At 45.8% G+C, this 17,541-nt stretch overlaps 1 protein-coding gene across 4 annotated transcripts in view; it reads right to left on the bottom strand.

Annotated features, from left to right (window-relative positions):
• LOC149436208 (dedicator of cytokinesis protein 7-like) overlaps nt 1-17,541 on the bottom strand; it is a 251,727-nt gene that overhangs the window by 10,868 nt on the left and 223,318 nt on the right. For 3 of the 4 annotated variants that reach the window (XM_089661880.1, XM_089661882.1, XM_089661884.1), the window contains 3 exons: nt 14,331-14,345; nt 11,881-12,006; nt 9,402-9,491 (listed from right to left, as the gene is read on the bottom strand). In XM_089661880.1, coding sequence (XP_089518006.1) covers nt 9,402-9,491; nt 11,881-12,006; nt 14,331-14,345 — 231 coding nt within the window. The remainder of the gene's footprint in view (nt 1-9,401; nt 9,492-11,880; nt 12,007-14,330; nt 14,346-17,541) is intronic. The other variant, XM_089661883.1, reaches the window with a different exon arrangement.

Here is a 17,541-nt window from a genome sequence, read left to right as displayed (position 1 = left end):
CCTTTGCTCCGCGCGTTCCTCTCGCTGTATTCCCGCGCCGTTCCGGTCTTCAGGGCGGACTGTGAGAGGAGCCTAGCTCCTCTCACGTTCGTCACGCTGCCCCGCCTACACACATCCTGACAGCCAATCACTGGCTATCAGGATGTGAGTGGCAGCGAGACTGGCCAATCATTGGAGGGGAGCGGGCGCCCGGCACACAAGAGCCGCGGCTTGCCGACCACTGGGCATGTCATCACAAATCATATGAGTCGGGTGTGGGTCACCTCCGCCGAACCCCCGAGACTGACTCACCGAACCCCTGGGGTTCGATCGAACCCAGGTTAAGAACCACTGGTTTAATTGCACATAACATGTAAACATTCACAGTGCAGGGAGGAAAAAGTATGTGAGGCCCTAGCTTAATGACTTCTCCCAGAGCTAATCGGAGCCAGGAGTGAGCCAACCTTGACTCCAATCAGTGTGATGATATTGGATGTGTTGCTGACAGCTGTCCTGCCCTTAAAAAACACACACCTGTTTTGGGTTTACTGGTTTCAAGAAGCACTGTCTGATGTGAACCATGCCTCGCAGAAAAGAGCTCTCAGAAGACCTACGATCAAGAATTGTTGACTTGCATAAAGCTAGAAAGGGTTACAAAAGTATCTCCAAAAGCCTTGATGTTCATGTGTCCACGGTAAGACAGACTGTCTACAAATGGAGAAAGTTTAGCACTGTTGCTACTCTCCCTAGGCGTGGTCGTCTTGTAAAAATGACTGCAAGAGCACAGCGCAGAATGCTGCATGAGGTAAAGAAGAATCCCAGAGTGTCAGCTAAAGACCTACAGAAATCTCTGGCACATGCTAACATTTTTGTTGACACATCTACAATAAGGAAAACATTAAACAAGAATGGAGTACACGGGAGGACACCACGGAGGAAGCCATTGCTGTCCAAAAAGAATATTGCAGTACGTTTGAAGTTTGCAAAAGAGCACCTGGATGTTTCACAGCACTACTGGCAAAATATACTGTGGGCAGATGAAACAAAGATTGAGTTGTTTGGGAAGAACACACAACACTATGTGTGGAGAAAAAAAGGCACAGCACACCAACATCAAAACCTCATCCCCACTGTAAAACATGGCGGAGGGAGCATCATGGTTTGGGGCTGTTTTGCTGCCTCAGGGCCTGGACGGATTGCTGTCATTGATGGGAAAATGAATTCCAGAGTTTATCAAGACATTTTGCAGGAAAATGTACGACCATCTGTCCGCCAACTGAAGCTCCGCAGAGGATGGGTGATGCAACAGGACAATGACCCAAAGCATACAAGTAATTCAACAAAACAATGGCTGCAACAGCACAGAATACGCCTTCTGGAGTGGCCCAGTCAGAGTCCTGACCTCAACCCGATTGAAATGCTGTGGCATGACCTTAAGAGAGCGATTCACACCAGAAATCCCAAGAATATTGCTACACAGTTTTGTGAAGAGGAGTGGTTCAAAATTACTCCAGATCGTTGTGCAGGTCTGATCTGCAACTACAGGAAATGTTTGGTTGAGGTTATTGCTGCCAAAGGAGGGTCAACCAGTTATTAAATCCAAAGGTTCACATACGTTTTCCTCCCTGCACTGTGAATGTTTACATGTTATGTGCAATTAAACCATGGCAACATCTAATGTTTGTGTAGTATTATGTTCAGCAGACTGTGTTCTTCTATTGTTGTGACTTAGATGATGTTCAGAGCACATTTTATGCCCAATTCATGCAAAACTCCATGGAAGCAGATGTTTCAACTGATCCACTGTTGTCTCAACCAAGAAAGCCAACCTGAATAATTCCACTAAGACACTGCTGGAGTGCATGTAGACAGAAGTGGTCGCAAAGAGGATACAAGAGATCAGCAACACTGAGATGAAAGAGATGAAAAGGTAAAAACAAGTATTATATTTAAACAAAACTGCAATTATTTATGATATGCAGGACTCCAGCCCTCTTAGAGCTTACATCTACTTTAATAATCAAGAGGTTAATCCTTTTGTGACCAAAGTTTTTAATGACACCCAGACCAATGTGTCAGTTACTGTTGACAGTAACTCTAACTATTTTTTTTATGGCTGACAGCATTGTCTGAGATCTAGGAACACACACAGATGCACATCCCTGGTTCTCTGCTGCAAGGTAACTGATGTTCTCACAGCAAGGGGCATTTTACATTTGGCAAGTCATACTATGGCCAAAAAGAAGGTGTAAAAATTAAATAAATAAATAATAGAGACAAACCTGCAGTTGAGCTTTGGGGTAAACACATTCACTAGACTGGTGCAGCAGAATTACCAATCCTATGGCACTTCACATACATGTATTTCAGCTGTGTGTTTAGCGGTCTGGCTGGAGTGCCACTTTAAATGATCAATTTATAAATTAGAGGTCTGAAATTAGGTTCTCTACAGAGGAAGGAAGGCATCTATTTACCTACAAATCCCATTTGAAGATATGAAGATATTCCAGGATGAGAACTCCCTGATAAGACTGGATGCTGAGCTCTAGAGAGCAGACAGGGAGCTAAATTCTAAGGACGTTCAGTTTATTTCAGACTGCTGAGTGAAGAGGGCTGAATCATGTGGCTGCGTCAGTTCCTTCAACAAGCTGGGGCCTATGCTAAATAGGAGTTTCACATTCAGAAGATGAATCGTATAGAAATTCTCAATTTTAAAGACAGACAATTTAGTGAGTGGGGGATTGATATTATGGGAACTTTCTGCATTCTGTACAAAGTCCTGGGAGGACTATGTAGACCAGGGTGGCTATTACAACATAAAATCAGAGTTCAAAATGTCTCCTGGGGAGATATTCTGTGTAATTAGTGACAGGCCTGCAGAGCTGGGCTCTGGTGCTGATCTTCAGGCTTGTCTCTCAGTTTCCCATTTAAACCCCTGACGAAGTCCATGTGACGTAACATGTAGGATGAAGATTGATGATGCACAACCCGAAAGTGATGGCCAGTCTGTGCCAGTGGTGTCTCCTGGGGCCAGGACATTGACAGCGAACAGAGAGGCATCAAATTGAGAGCTTTATTTGCACAACTGTAAAGTCTTCTCTCATAAGTCCAATATTAATGTTTTACATAAATGTAAGGATTTCATGCTATTTGTTTTTGTTTCAATTTCCTGAGCCTTGATGGAATGTACCATGAAAAAGTCTCAGAAAGCAGGAGGTAGGTGTGACAACGACCTACAATAATGGAAATAATCCTGTATGATCTAATATATGTTAGCTTCGGTCATAAAGTGGGGCAAAAAAGTATTTAGTCAGCCACCAATTGTGCAAGTTCTCCCACTTAAAAAGATGAGAGAGGCCTGTAATTGGCATCATAGGTAGACCTCAACTATGAGAGACAAAATGAGAAAAAAAATCCAGACAATCACATTGGCTGATTTGGAAAGAATTTATTTGCAAATTATGGTGGAAAATAAGTATTTGGTCACCTACAAACAAGCAAGATTTCTGCCTCTCACAGACCTGTACCTTCTTCTTTAAGAGGCTCCTCTGTCCTGCACTCATTACCTGTATCAATGGCACCTGTTTGAACTTGTTATCAGTATAAAAGACACCTGTCCACAACCTCAAACAAAACTCCAAACTCCACTATGGTGAAGACCAAAGAGCTGTCGAAGGACACCAGAAACAAAATTGTAGACCTGCACCAGGCTGGGAAGACTGAATCTGCAATAGGCAAGCACATTGGTGTGAACAAATCAACTGTGGGAGCAATAATTAGAAAATGGAAGACATACAAGACCACTGATAATCTCCCTTGATCTGGGGCTCCACGCAAGGTCTCACCCCGTGGGGTCAAAATGATCACAAGAATGGTGAGCAAAACTCCCAGGACCACACGGGGGGACCTAGTGAATGACCTGCAGAGAGCTGGGACCAACGTAACAAAGGCTACCATCAGTAACACACTACGCCGCCAGGGACTCAGATCCTGCAGTGCCAGACGTGTCCCCCTGCTTAAGCCAGTACATGTCCGGGCCCATCTGAAGTTTGCTAGAGAGCATTTGGATGATCCAGAAGAGGATTGGGAGAATGTCATATGGTCAGATGAAACCAAAATAGAACTGTTTGGTAGAAACACAACTTGTCGTGTTTGGAGGAGAGAGAATGCTGAGTTGCATCCAAAGAACACCATACCTACTGTGAAGCATGGGGGTGGCAACATCATGCTTTGGGGCTGTTTCTCCGCAAAGGGACCAGGACGACTGATCCATGTACAGGACAGAATGAATGGGGCCATGTATAGTGAGATTTTGAGTGCAAACCTCCTTCCATCAGCAAGGGCATTGAAGATGAAACGTGGCTGGGTCTTCCAACATTACAAACATACCACCCGGGCAACGAAGGAGTGGCTTCGTAAGAAGCATTTCAAGGTCCTGGAGTGGCCTAGCCAGTCTCCAGATCTCAACCCCATAGAAAACCTTTGGAGGGAGTTGAAAGCCCGTGTTGCCCAGCGACAGCCCCAAACCATCACTGCTCTAGAGGAGATCTGCATGGAGGAATGGGCCAACAGGAAACATCTGACCTCTGTCATTGCCAACAAAGGATATATAACAAAGTATTGAGATGAACTTTTGATATTGACCAAATACTTATTTTCTACCATAATTTGCAAATAAATTCTTTCCAAATAAGCCAATGTGATTGTCTGGATTTTTTTTCTCATTTTGTCTCTCATAGTTGAGGTCTACCTATGATGCCAATTACAGGCTTCTCTCATCTTTTTAAGTAGGAGAACTTGTACAATTGGTGGCTGACTAAATACTTTTTACCCCATTGTATATAGAAGGTGAGCGGTAGCCCAAAGGAGCAGATCTACACAATGGTATGATCTTACACTTGGATGAAGTATGTGGATGGACACTAATATTTATGAAGATCTAGTGGACTGTATTGGGGATACTGTGTGGACAGTTCAGCCTAAAGCTGGCCATAGATGGATCAAAATTCATCCGGTTCTGCAAGGAGCAACCAAATTTCAGTTCATCTATGGCTGTTCGAGAGAAGTTGATCTAACGATTGACTTTTCTCAGACAGGACTGTTGGAAAAACTGTGTTCAATCAGCGCCTGTAGCCAATTGGCTGCAGCGCTGATCAGTGTATTCTGACAGCAAAGGAGAGGCTGTTGAGAGAATTCCTCCATCCACCTACCTCACTTGCGTGGATGGAGAAATGTGTTCATTTTTTTTTCAATTAGCACCCTGGATGATCAAAATAAAACGATCCATGTATGGCCAAGCTTTACACTACTTCGTACTTACCCTTTTTCAATCCGTTCTGCTCCAGTCATGTGATCCAGAGCTCCATCACCTCTGTGTCAGTGAGTGGCTGCTACAGGGAAGAGAAGACAGCACCACCAACAGCTGGAACAGGAGAGCCTATTGGTGACATCGCGCCAATCCCAGCTGTTTCTAGTGCGCTCTCCTTTTCCTTGCAGCCATAGCTGGCTGACACAGGGGATCACGTAACCAGACTAAAAATAGGTAACTACAAACATCTTTTTTACAAAGGTTAGGCAGGATAGGTAGGAGGAGGGGAGAGGGGCAATATTTAAATATAATTAGTGTTAGGCAGAAATTCCATTTTAATACTGACATTTTTATAACCGACAACGATGGACTCAGTTTTAGAAGGTTTTTATTTTCATTTTGGTTTTGTGGATCCTTTTACTACATGCAATTTTTTTTCACTATTTTGAGATGGTAAATTGCTTTGTATATATTTACGTTTTAGCTCTGCACTAGATAAGAAAAAAAAAAAGTTATATTTTTTTCTTGTATTTTGTTTTGACTTCCGGCTACTCACAAAATTTAGAGATAACATGGAGAACGAAAGAGTTACCGTATTTTTCGCTCCATAAGACGCACTTTTTTCCCCCCAAAAAAGGGGGGAAAATGTCAGTGCGTCTTATGGAGCGAATATAAAGCGGCCGGTCCGGTATTTCTGCCGCCACCATGTCAGAATACCGGGCCGGCCGCTCAGCTGTTCTCTCCTGCAGGGCCTTACCTGTTCCTCGCTCCAGCGCTGCACAGTCTTCCCGCGCTGGCTTCTGTGACAGCCGGGTGCCCACTGCGTATGCGCGAGAAGCGCTGCGCTTTGTGAATGATCCGGTGTCTTCTGGGACACATGACAGGTCCCAGAAGGCGCCGGGCCATTCACAAAGCGCAGCGCTTCTTGCGCATGCGCAGTGGGCACCCGGCTGTCACAGAAGCCGGCCCGGGAAGAAGAGGGAAGGACAACTCCGCAAAAGTGGGAGTGGGTACCTGTCAAATTCAGGTACCCGCTCCCCCTCCCTCCTCAAAGGTCAGCAGTCTCTGGTCATTCCCTGCACTGTCTGCAGTCTCTGGTCATTCCCTGCACTGTCTGCAGTCTCTGGTCATTCCCTGCACTGTCTGCAGTCTCTGGTCATTCCCTGCACTGTGTCCGCAGTCTCTGGTCATCCCCTGCACTGTGTCCGCAGTCTCTGGTCATCCCCTGCACTGTGTCCGCAGTCTCTGGTCATCTCCTGCACTGTGTCCGCAGTCTCTGGTCATCTCCTGCACTGTGTCCGCAGTCTCTGGTCATCTCCTGCACTGTGTCCGCAGTCTCTGGTCATCTCCTGCACTGTGTCCGCAGTCTCTGGTCATCTCCTGCACTGTGTCCGCAGTCTCTGGTCATCTCCTGCACTGTGTCCGCAGTCTCTGGTCATCTCCTGCACTGTGTCCGCAGTCTCTGGTCATCTCCTGCACTGTGTCCGCAGTCTCTGGTCATCTCCTGCACTGTGTCCGCAGTCTCTGGTCATCTCCTGCACTGTGTCCGCAGTCTCTGGTCATCTCCTGCACTGTGTCCGCAGTCTCTGGTCATCTCCTGCACTGTGTCCGCAGTCTCTGGTCATCTCCTGCACTGTGTCCGCAGTCTCTGGTCATCTCCTGCACTGTGTCCGCAGTCTCTGGTCATCTCCTGCACTGTGTCCGCAGTCTCTGGTCATCTCCTGCACTGTGTCCGCAGTCTCTGGTCATCTCCTGCACTATGTCCGCAGTCTCTGGTCATCTCCTGTACTTTGTCCGCAGTCTCTGGTCATCTCCTGCACTGTGTCCGCAGTCTCTAGTCATCCCCTGCACTGTCAGCAGTCTCTGGTCATTCCCCGCACTGTCTGCAGTCTCTGGTCATTCCCCGCACTGTCTGCAGTCTCTGGTCATTCCCCGCACTGTCTGCAGTCTCTGGTCATTCCCTGCACTGTCTGCAGTCTCTGGTCATTCCCCGCACTGTCTGCAGTCTCTGGTCATTCCCCGCACTGGCTGCAGTCTCTGGTCATTCCCTGCACTGTCTGCAATCTCTGGTCATTCCCTGCACTGTCTGCAGTCTCTGGTCATTCCCTGCACTGTCTGCAGTCTCTGGTCATCTCCTGTACTGTGTCCGCAGTCTCTGGTCATCTCCTGTATTGTGTCCGCAGTCTCTGGTCATCTCCTGTACTGTGTCCGCAGTCTCTGGTCATCTCCTGTATTGTGTCCGCAGTCTCTGGTCATCCCCTGTACTGTGTCTGCAGTCCATTGGTTCAGAATATTTTTTTTCTTGTTTTTCGCCTCAAAAACCTAGGTGCATCTTATGGTCAGGTGCGTCTTATGGAGCGAAAAATACGGTATTTCATTTTTATATAATCCTTTATCCTAAGGATTAACAACCGTCAATTACTACACCCATGATCTGAACTATTTATTTTCTTTAGATTTTACTACTAATGCCGGCCATAGACAGGTCGAAAATCGGCCGATTTTCGCACCGTTAGTGGGTTAATTAGTCGGCCGTTTTTTGGGGTTTTTGCACATTTTTTTTATCGGTCATGTTGAAAAATCTATAGCAGATTTTGACGATCGGCCGATTTTCCCGGCAATGATGGGCAAATCGGCCGATCGTTTTACCGATAAAAAAATCTGGAAAAAGAAATTTTATTCTGCTAAAGTGAATTGATCATAGGAATGGGAGACACCTGAATCCTTCCTACGAACTGGAAGTCCAGTCCGCTAATATATTTTCTATGAAAAAGTCTTGTGGTTGCAACAAATGTATCCATTTGTATCCAAATAAAAACATTGTAATCCAAATAATGTATTTGTATTGCTGTCACATTGTATGGTGTGCTCCCGTTTCTGTCTAATGCCGGCCATAGACGGGTCGAAAATCGGCTGATTTTTTTTCACATTGGTGGTAACATCGGCCGATTGAACAACCGATTTTTCGTTTTTTTTTTTTTATAACTCAGCCGATGTTTGACCTGTCTATGGCCTGCTTAAGCCCCTGAAGAAGCGATTGATGTCGCGAAACATGTTGGGCCATTCTTCCAGCAGATTAATGTCTCTCACCCCCCATAGGACCTTCCTGGTGAGTATAGTATGCTTCATCACTAGTTTTATTCCATACAACATGGTGGGCTGTGGGACATTGTCTGCGGGGACATTGTACAATGACTTTTTAAACTGAAAGATGTTTTTCATGACTTATTGTCAAAATAAAGTACAAGTGATTTTACTAATATGTGTTTATGGTGTCTGTGCCTCTAATGTCCAGTTGCACTTCCTCCCCTCGTTTTTTCCCCTTTTTGTCTGGTTTAATTAGGATGTGGCACTAGCGTATTATTTATTTGGACGTGGCACTAGTGTATTACTTATTTGGGCGTGGCACTAGTGTATTTATTTGGACGTGGCACTAGTGTATTACTTATTTGGGCGTGGCACTAGTGTATTTATTTGGACGTGGCACTAGTGTATTACTTATTTGGGCGTGGCACTAGTGTATTACTTATTTGGGCGTGGCACTAGTGTATTTATTTGGACGTGGCACTAGTGTATTACTTATTTGGGCGTGGCACTAGTGTATTACTTATTTGGGCGTGGCACTAGTGTATTATTTATTTGGACGTGGCACTAGTGTATTATTTATTTAGGCGTGGCACTAGTGTATTACTTATTTGGGCGTGGCACTAGTGTATTATTTATTTGGGCGTGGCACTAGTGTATTATTTATTTGGACGTGGCACTAGTGTATTATTTATTTGGACGTGGCACTAGTGTATTATTTATTTGGACGTGGCACTAGTGTATTATTTATTTGGACGTGGCACTAGTGTATTATTTATTTGGACGTGGCACTAGTGTATTATTTATTTGGACGTGGCACCAGTGTATTATTTATTTGGACGTGGCACTAGTGTATTATTTATTTGGACGTGGCACTAGTGTATTATTTATTTGGGAGTGACCCGACACCCGAGTACACTCCAATCTCCCCTCCTTTTTCCATGATCTGAACTATGCTATCTTACATTTCCAATGCAGAATTAAAAATGTACGAGTGACTGTTTAGGAAATGCACTCAGGATTCACCCACCTTGTTTGGATCCAATTTGGTCTTGTCCACGGGGTTTGAATCCTTCACGACCTGAACCGTCCCTTCACCAAACCGCTCAGTGTAAAACTCCTGTTAATGAAGGCAGACCCAAAGTCAAGTATAACAACGTTTGCAGTCTTCCTAAGATAAATTAAGACTAATAAAATGGCTGTCGCAAACACTGCCTAGATACCCCAGTGCTGGCTATGTCCTTAAAAGGAGAAGTTCACATTTTGACCAAAAATAATAAACGTACCGTTTATTGCAGGTAAACAAAAAAAAAAAGTGCATTTACTATTTTTGGTTGCACGAGCCTATAAAGCATTGCACCTGTGATCAGCAGATGGCTGGTGCCATGCAGGTCTTCTGCAGACCTGCTAGTATATCTATTTGCCTGTATGGGATGTACAGGCAGGCAGATATACTGAGAGGAAGATTCAATGAACTACCAGAGTGCTCCACAGCCCTGTGACAGTTCATTGAGAACAACAAGCTGACAGGCACTAAGGCTGTCGGGACTTGTAGTTCATTCATTCACAGAACACTGTGAATGAATGACGCGGCCGTGTGGGCGGAGCCCCACACAACTGCGCTGTTATTAAAAAGTGACAGCTAGTACAGGGAACTTCTCCCAGTACTTCTGTCACAGGAAAGGGGGGGGGGGGTAAATCGTGTACAAGTCTCAGCATTGATAGCAGCGGCTGCAACATTGGGAACATGTTAACATGGTAACATGTTCCCAAAGGTGATATTATCCTTTCAAACAAAAGTTGGCCATTGAATTGAAGTATAGAATTTAGAAAATTCTTAGGAAAAGTCTTAAGCTGGCTGTACATCAGTTTTTTTTTCGTTCACCCAGCGGGTTGACCCAATTCCCCCATCCGCACACTCAAGGTGGATGGGGGAATCACTCTGATCCTCCTCTTCTTCCAGTGTCCCCCTCTTATCTCCTGATAAGACATATCTGTGGAGTCATTCTGCACATGCTCAGTTTGATGTGTATTGCTAGAGGTTTTTTTTTTTCTTGGAAGATGAGCATGTGAGCAACACAGGGCCAATCAGCACTGTCCAGTCAGAGGTCAGGGGTTCTGCATCCTCCTACAGCAGGATGAAAACTCCTCCTAAAATCTTTAACCAGTGCTCGGATGGACACTGATAGAAGTCACAAGACTGTTCTAATGGCTGATGAGAAAAGGTATTTAGCAGTTTATATTTATTAAAATAATTGCATTTGCATGTTCTGTGTACTGTGGGAGAACAGATATAGTGAATGCAGGGTTATGGGAGACCAGGTATAGTGAATGCAGGGTACGGGTAGACCAGATATAGGGAATGCAGGGTCCGGGGAGACCAGATATAGGAAATGCAGGGTCCGGGGAGACCAGATATAGAGAATGCAGGGTCCGGGGAGACCAGATATAGAGAATGCAGGGTCCGGGGAGACCAGATATAGTGAATGCAGGGTCCGGGGAGACCAGATATAGTGAATGCAGGGTCCGGGGAGACCAGATATAGTGAATGCAGGGTCCGGGGAGACCAGATATAGTGAATGCAGGGTCCGTGGAGACCACATATAGTGAATGCAGGGTACGGGGAGACCAGATATAGTGAATGCAGGGTCCGGGGAGACCAGATATAGTGAATGCAGGGTCCGGAGAGACCAGATATAGTGAATGCAGGGTCCGGAGAGACCAGATATAGTGAATGCAGGGTCTGGGGAGACCAGATATAGTGAATGCAGGGTCAGGGGAGACCAGATATAGTGAATGCAGGGTCTGGGGAGACCAGATATAGTGAATGCAGGGTCAGGGGAGACCAGATATAGTGAATGCAGGGTCCGGGGAGATCAGATATAGTGAATGCAGGGTCTAGGGAGACCAGATATAGAGAATTCAGGGTCCGGGGAGACCAGATATAGAGAATGCAGGGTCCTGGGAGACCAGATATAGTGAATGCAGGGTCTGGGGAGACTGGATATAGTGAATGCAGGGTCCGGGGAGACCAGATATCGTGAATGCAGGGTCCGGGGAGACCAGATATAGTGAATGCAGGGTCCGGGGAGACCAGATATAGTGAATGCAGGGTCCGGGGGTTTAGTAACACATTAAGACCTTTTTCCCCCAAGAATTTTCATTCAAATTCTACCCATCTATGGCCAGTTTTTGGTCATGTGATCTCTTCTGAAGAGGAGGATCAGTGTTCAAAGCAGCTGATCCTCCCCATCAGTAGAGATGATGTGACTAAGTTACCTTCAGACATGAGGTCAGCACTGGTGGTAGCCTGGACAAGCATTTACTCGAGAGAAAGTATGAAGTTTAAATTTGACTTGATTTAACTTTATTCAAACTCTGAGCAAAGCTTTGAGCTAACAGGAGCACCCTAAGCCAGCGTGTAAGTCATCCTAATAGTGTGTGATGTATACCATCTGGTGAGTCCACCATGTTTAACAGAACAAGCAGGCGAGGAGATGCCATCCTACCTCTAGGCGGTGGGAGATCTCGGCCAGTTTGGTAATGGATGGCTCTTTGTAAACAAATTCTTGCTCGTCCAAGTCTCCAAATTTAGAACCGTAAAATCCAACACGGAAATACGTCCCAAACATTCTCTGCATTCCTGTATGGAAAAGGTATTAGAAGAGACAAAATGTGGATGGATATATACAATATGCAGATAGGAAATGTTAATAAGGCTGGTCATAAAGTGTGACTCTGACAACAGGTATAATGGAAGGGCTCATCAGTCAGCTCTGTGTCAAGTAATCAGAACTTATTCCCACACCTTCATCTTTCATGCCTTGAGGATAGTGCACAGCCGAATAGAGACACCGTATAAATCCAAATGAAAAGAAAAGGCCAGCACTCCAAAATGACAGATCAATAAAGATCTGTCATTTCTTCTTCTTCAGTAATTAAAATTGATGTTTTTGTGAGTGGTAGAAATAAATTACTTATTATTACAGGTACTTGTATAGCGCTGTCAATTTACGAAGCGCTTTACATATATATTGTACATTCACATCAGTCCCTAACCCTCAAGGGGCGTACAATCTAAGGTACTTATAATGAACTCCAGCTTATAGTGTATCTATTGCCAATAGTAATAATAATAGTATATCCCAACACCAAACGTATCTTATTTGCTCATTTGTGGTCTGATTTACTATAACTTTACCCAATCAGGGCAAAGACAGATCACCCCCCAGGATTTTTTTTTTGATCCTAACTTCTCTGCTCCTCCTCTTGTTCAAATGTCCACATCTTATCTCCTGATAAGACAGACTGAACTGTAATCACTCTGCACATACTCAGTTTAGTGTGTATTACTAGAGAGGTTTTTCTTTTTTGGAAGAGTGCTTGTGATCAGCACAGGGCCAATCAGCACTGTCCATGCCAAACGTATCTTATTTGCTCCTTTTTGGTCTGATTTACTATAACTTTACCCGTTCAGGGCAAAGACAGATCACCCCCCCCCCCCCCCAGGATTTTTTTTCTCCACTTAAGCCATGCTTTCCATTGAAGTATGCCATTCTGCCCATGCTTCATTTTAGGGCTCGTTCACACCATGGTGCAGACGCGTCTGTTTTTCTGCACGCATTCTGCAAGGGCACAATGAAATCAATTGTTCTCTATGTGCCCTGTTCACACCACACTGCTAGTATGCTGTGCAGATTGTTTTCTGCACAGGAATCTGCAACGTGTATAAGAAGTGCGCATGAAGTGAAGTAAACTAATGTCTCTGCAAGTGAAATCTGCATGTCAGTTTCCATTGGTTTATGTGGTGTGACCAGATATCGTGAATGCAGGGTCCAGGGAGACCAGATATAGTGAATGCAGGGTCCGGGGAGACCAGATATAGTGAATGCAGGGTCTGGGGAGACCAGATATAGTGAATGCAGGGTCCAGGGAGACCAGATATAGTGAATGCAGGGTCCAGGGAGACCAGATATAGTGAATGCAGGGTCCGGGGTTTAGTAACACTTTAAGGCTTGTGCACGCATACAAAACAATGTTCCAAAATAAGATGGTATTACTGAAGGTAATTTAGATAAATCTCAGGGAAGAAAACATTTTTTTTTTTAACTCACCATCAGATCATATTCAGAAAATCCCATCAATTCAGAAGAGAAGAGAATGGAAAAAAAAAAAAGACACATTAAACAGAGCTCATTATGTACACAGAGAGCTCATTATGTACACATAGTGGAAACAGCCATTTTATTCCTACAAACAAATACACAGCATATCGATCCACTGTGAGCTGCTGACAACAGGCAGGGCCGAGGCCTCACCAATGTTAACGATTGGTCTAGAAGGCTGTATATACCGACCCTGCCAGCAAGATGGCCGTGTCCACAATGTGCAATACAAAAACAGGCTTTAAAGCAAGTGAGAATGACTTTATGTGGGTGCGGTTAAGGTGTATGGGGCACTGCCACAAGTTTACATTTGTGAAAATAAAAGTGCTCACATGCACAATAGGCAAACATGATAAACACTGTAATAACCATGCCGAAACAAACATATATGGATCCGTTCACATATATGTAAATACAGGGGGTCAGCACTGTGCAAACATCATTCACATGTACACATTCTAATTATGCAATAGGATCATGGAGGTCTTTCATTCTCCTTCCACTGACTCAGCAGACTGAGAATACTGTCTCCCTCTAGCAGTTATATTTTGGAGATTTCATGTATCCCTACTACATTTAGAGCGGACGTCTTCGTGCATGGGGCTTACTTCTATTATTTGACGACAGACAGAATGCTTTCAGTGACTTTTCCTACTGCATAAGTAGATAATGTCCCTGGCGGAGCATGTCAGGGTGAGAGTTAGCTGCTGTTTAGCACATTATTGTGAGCAAGAGAAGCAAGGTGAACACAAGACTGAAAACCAAAGGAATCGGTTAATCAACACACTGCCTACCTCCCAGCCTGTGATCTGCTCGGGAGCAAAAGGGGAAACCACGAGAGAAAAAATGAGAGAGAAGAGGGGAAGGGAGAAACGAGAGAGAGAGAGGAGGGGAAGGGAGAAACGAGAGAGAGAGGAGGGGAAGGGAGAAACGAGAGAGAGAGGAGGGGAAGGGAGAAACAAGAGAGAGAGAGGAGGGGAAGGGAGAAACGAGAGAGAGAGGAGGGGAAGGGAGAAACGAGAGAGAGAGGAGGGGAAGGGAGAAACGAGAGAGAGAGGAGGGGAAGGGAGAAACGAGAGAGAGAGGAGGGGAAGGGAGAAACGAGAGAGAGAGGAGGGGAAGGGAGAAACGAGAGAGAGAGGAGGGGAAGGGAGAAACGAGAGAGAGAGAGGAGGGGAAGGGAGAAACGAGAGAGAGAGGGGAGGGGAAGGGAGAAACGAGAGAGAGAGGAGGGGAAGGGAGAAACGAGAGAGAGAGGAGGGGAAGGGAGAAACGAGAGAGAGAGGAGGGGAAGGGAGAAACGAGAGAGAGAGGAGGGGAAGGGAGAAACGAGAGAGAGAGGAGGGGAAGGGAGAAACGAGAGAGAGGAGGGGAAGGGAGAAACGAGAGAGAGAGGAGGGGAAGGGAGAAACGAGAGAGAGAGGAGGGGAAGGGAGAAACGAGAGAGAGAGGAGGGGAAGGGAGAAACAAGAGAGAGGAGGGGAAGGGAGAAACAAGAGAGAGGAGGCAAAGGGAAGTAAAAGGCGGCAAAAAAGGAAAGGGAGAGAAGGAATGATGAGTAGAAGTATAGGAGACAATTCACAGCAAGAGGGGTATGAGATATCAGGAGAGATGTCATGAAAAAGTAAATGGAAGGGAAAAAAAAGAAATGTACGTAGAGAAATGACAGAAAATGTAGACATAGACATGAGAAGTGGGGAGAAAAAGGAAGAAAAGGATTGAGCAACGGGGTAAAGTAAGGAGATGAGGTGGTAGCAGGATGGAGAGATGGAGAGAGAAGAGAGCACATGAACAGTACAAGGAAGAGGTCAGGGAGGTCAGGGAAGTCACGGTATGGCATGGATTAAGGGACAGGGAAAACAAAGAGACCATGGAATAGAGGGGAGACATAGGGAGGCAGAGACAGAGGGAGGCCATGGAATAGAGGACAGGGGAGACAGAGGGAGGCCATGGAATAGAGGACAGGAGAGACAGAGGGAGGCCATGGAATAGAGGACAGGAGAGACAGAGGGAGGCCATGGAATAGAGGACAGGAGAGACAGAGGGAGGCCATGGAATAGAGGACAGGGAGGCCATGGAATAGAGGACAGGGGTGACAGAGGGAGGCCATTAAATAGAGGACAGGGGTGACAGAGGGAGGCCATGGAATAGAGGACAGGGGAGACAGAGGGAGGCCATGGAATAGAGGACAGGGGAGACAGAGGGAGGCCACAGAATAGAGGACAGGGGAGACAGAGGGAGGCCATGGAATAGAGGACAGGGGAGACAGAGGGAGGCCATGGAATAGAGGACAGGGGAGACAGAGGGAGGCCATGGAATAGAGGACAGGGGAGTCAGAGGGAGGCCATGGAATAGAGGACAGGGGAGTCAAAGGGAGGCCATGGAATAGAGGACAGGGGAGTCAGAAGGAGGCCATGGAATAGAGGACAGGGGAGTCAGAAGGAGGCCATGGAATAGAGGACAGGGGAGTCAGAGGGAGGCCATGGAATAGAGGACAGGGGAGACAGAAGGAGGCCATGGAATAGAGGACAGGGGAGACAGAGGAAGGCCATGGGACAGAGGACACAGAGGGAGGCCATGGAATAGAGGACAGGGGAGTCAAAGGGAGGCCATGGAATAGAGGACAGGGGTGACAGAGGGAGGCCATGGAATAGAGGACAGGGGTGACAGAGGAAGGCCATTAAATAGAGGACAGGGGTGACAGAGGGAGGCCATGGAATAGAGGAGAGGGGAGAAAGAGGGAGGCCATGGAAGAGAGGAGAGGGGAGACAGAGGAAGGCCATAGAAGAGAGGATAGGGGAGACAGAGGAAGGCCATGGAAATGAGGAGAGGGGAGACAGAGGAAGGCCATGGAAAAGAGGAGAGGGGAGACAGAGGAAGGCCATGGAGGAGAGGACAGGGGGGACAGAGGAAGGCCATGGAAATGAGGAGAGGGGAGACAGAGGAAGGCCATGGAAATGAGGAGAGGGGAGACAGAGCAAGGCCATGGAAATGAGGAGAGGGGAGACAGAGGAAGGCCATGGAAAAGAGAGGAGGGGAGACAGAGCAAGGCCATGGAAAAGAGAGGAGGGGAGACAGAGCAAGGCCATGGAAAAGAGAGGAGGGGAGACAGAGGAAGGCCATGGAAGAGAGGAGAGGGGAGACAGATAGGAGGCCATGGAATAGAGGACAGGGAAGACATGAAATAGGGAGCAGGGAAGACAGAGGGAAGGCATGGAACAGAGGATGGAGAGGATATGGAATAGAGGACAGGGAAGACACATAAGATGGGTAGGTAAGGAATGTAATGGGAAGGGTAGAAAGAATGTAAGGGTCAGAAAAGAGAAGTGCAGAAAAGCAGGAGGTAATATTGATGGCATGACAGTGTATGATGGGGATTTTAAGGTGTATGCGCATGGAACATACATCAGATTATCATAATGGAGAAAGTAAGAACATACAACACAGAAGGTAGAAGGGGAAGAGGAATAAAAGATGAGAAAAAGAACACACATTAATACACAGTAACAGTCTCCATTTATTCCCTACACTAATCCTTGGCACATAATCATGGAATGTTGGATTTCTGAAGGACGAGCAAGCTGGAAGAATGGTCACTAAATTCCTCCGTTTATTAGGACTGGTTAAGAAAGATATGCATTTTAAAAATCACTAGTAAAAAAAATTGTAAATGGGTGGTTTCTAAGTGTTACATTGAATATTTCCTTGCCGCTGTCATATTAATGGCTTGAAAACAACTGCATAATGCAGGAGCCACCCAGCAAAATATAATTTAAATCCTAAAGAGGTACTCCGGTACCAGGATGGGAAGTGAGGGTAAATCTGCTCAATATGAACATAAATAGTAGCAAAACCTTGACAGTTCTCTTTTTACTAATAAAACAAATAAAGGTTATTGCTGTTTTCTGCTAGATTGCCTTTCACTTCTTGTGCCAGAGGGGTTATGTTGGGCCGTTTGAAGTTACTTTTTAGGACGGTCATCTTATTTGTATGGGCACATTGCTA

This window comes from Staurois parvus, unplaced genomic scaffold (assembly GCF_062004578.1).
Source record: "Staurois parvus isolate SC_StPar_1 unplaced genomic scaffold, SC_StPar_1.0 ptg001400l, whole genome shotgun sequence".
Taxonomy (NCBI): Eukaryota; Metazoa; Chordata; class Amphibia; order Anura; family Ranidae; genus Staurois; species Staurois parvus.
The sequence above is the reverse complement of the archived record's forward strand: the minus strand, read 5'-3'. Positions and strand labels throughout refer to the sequence as shown.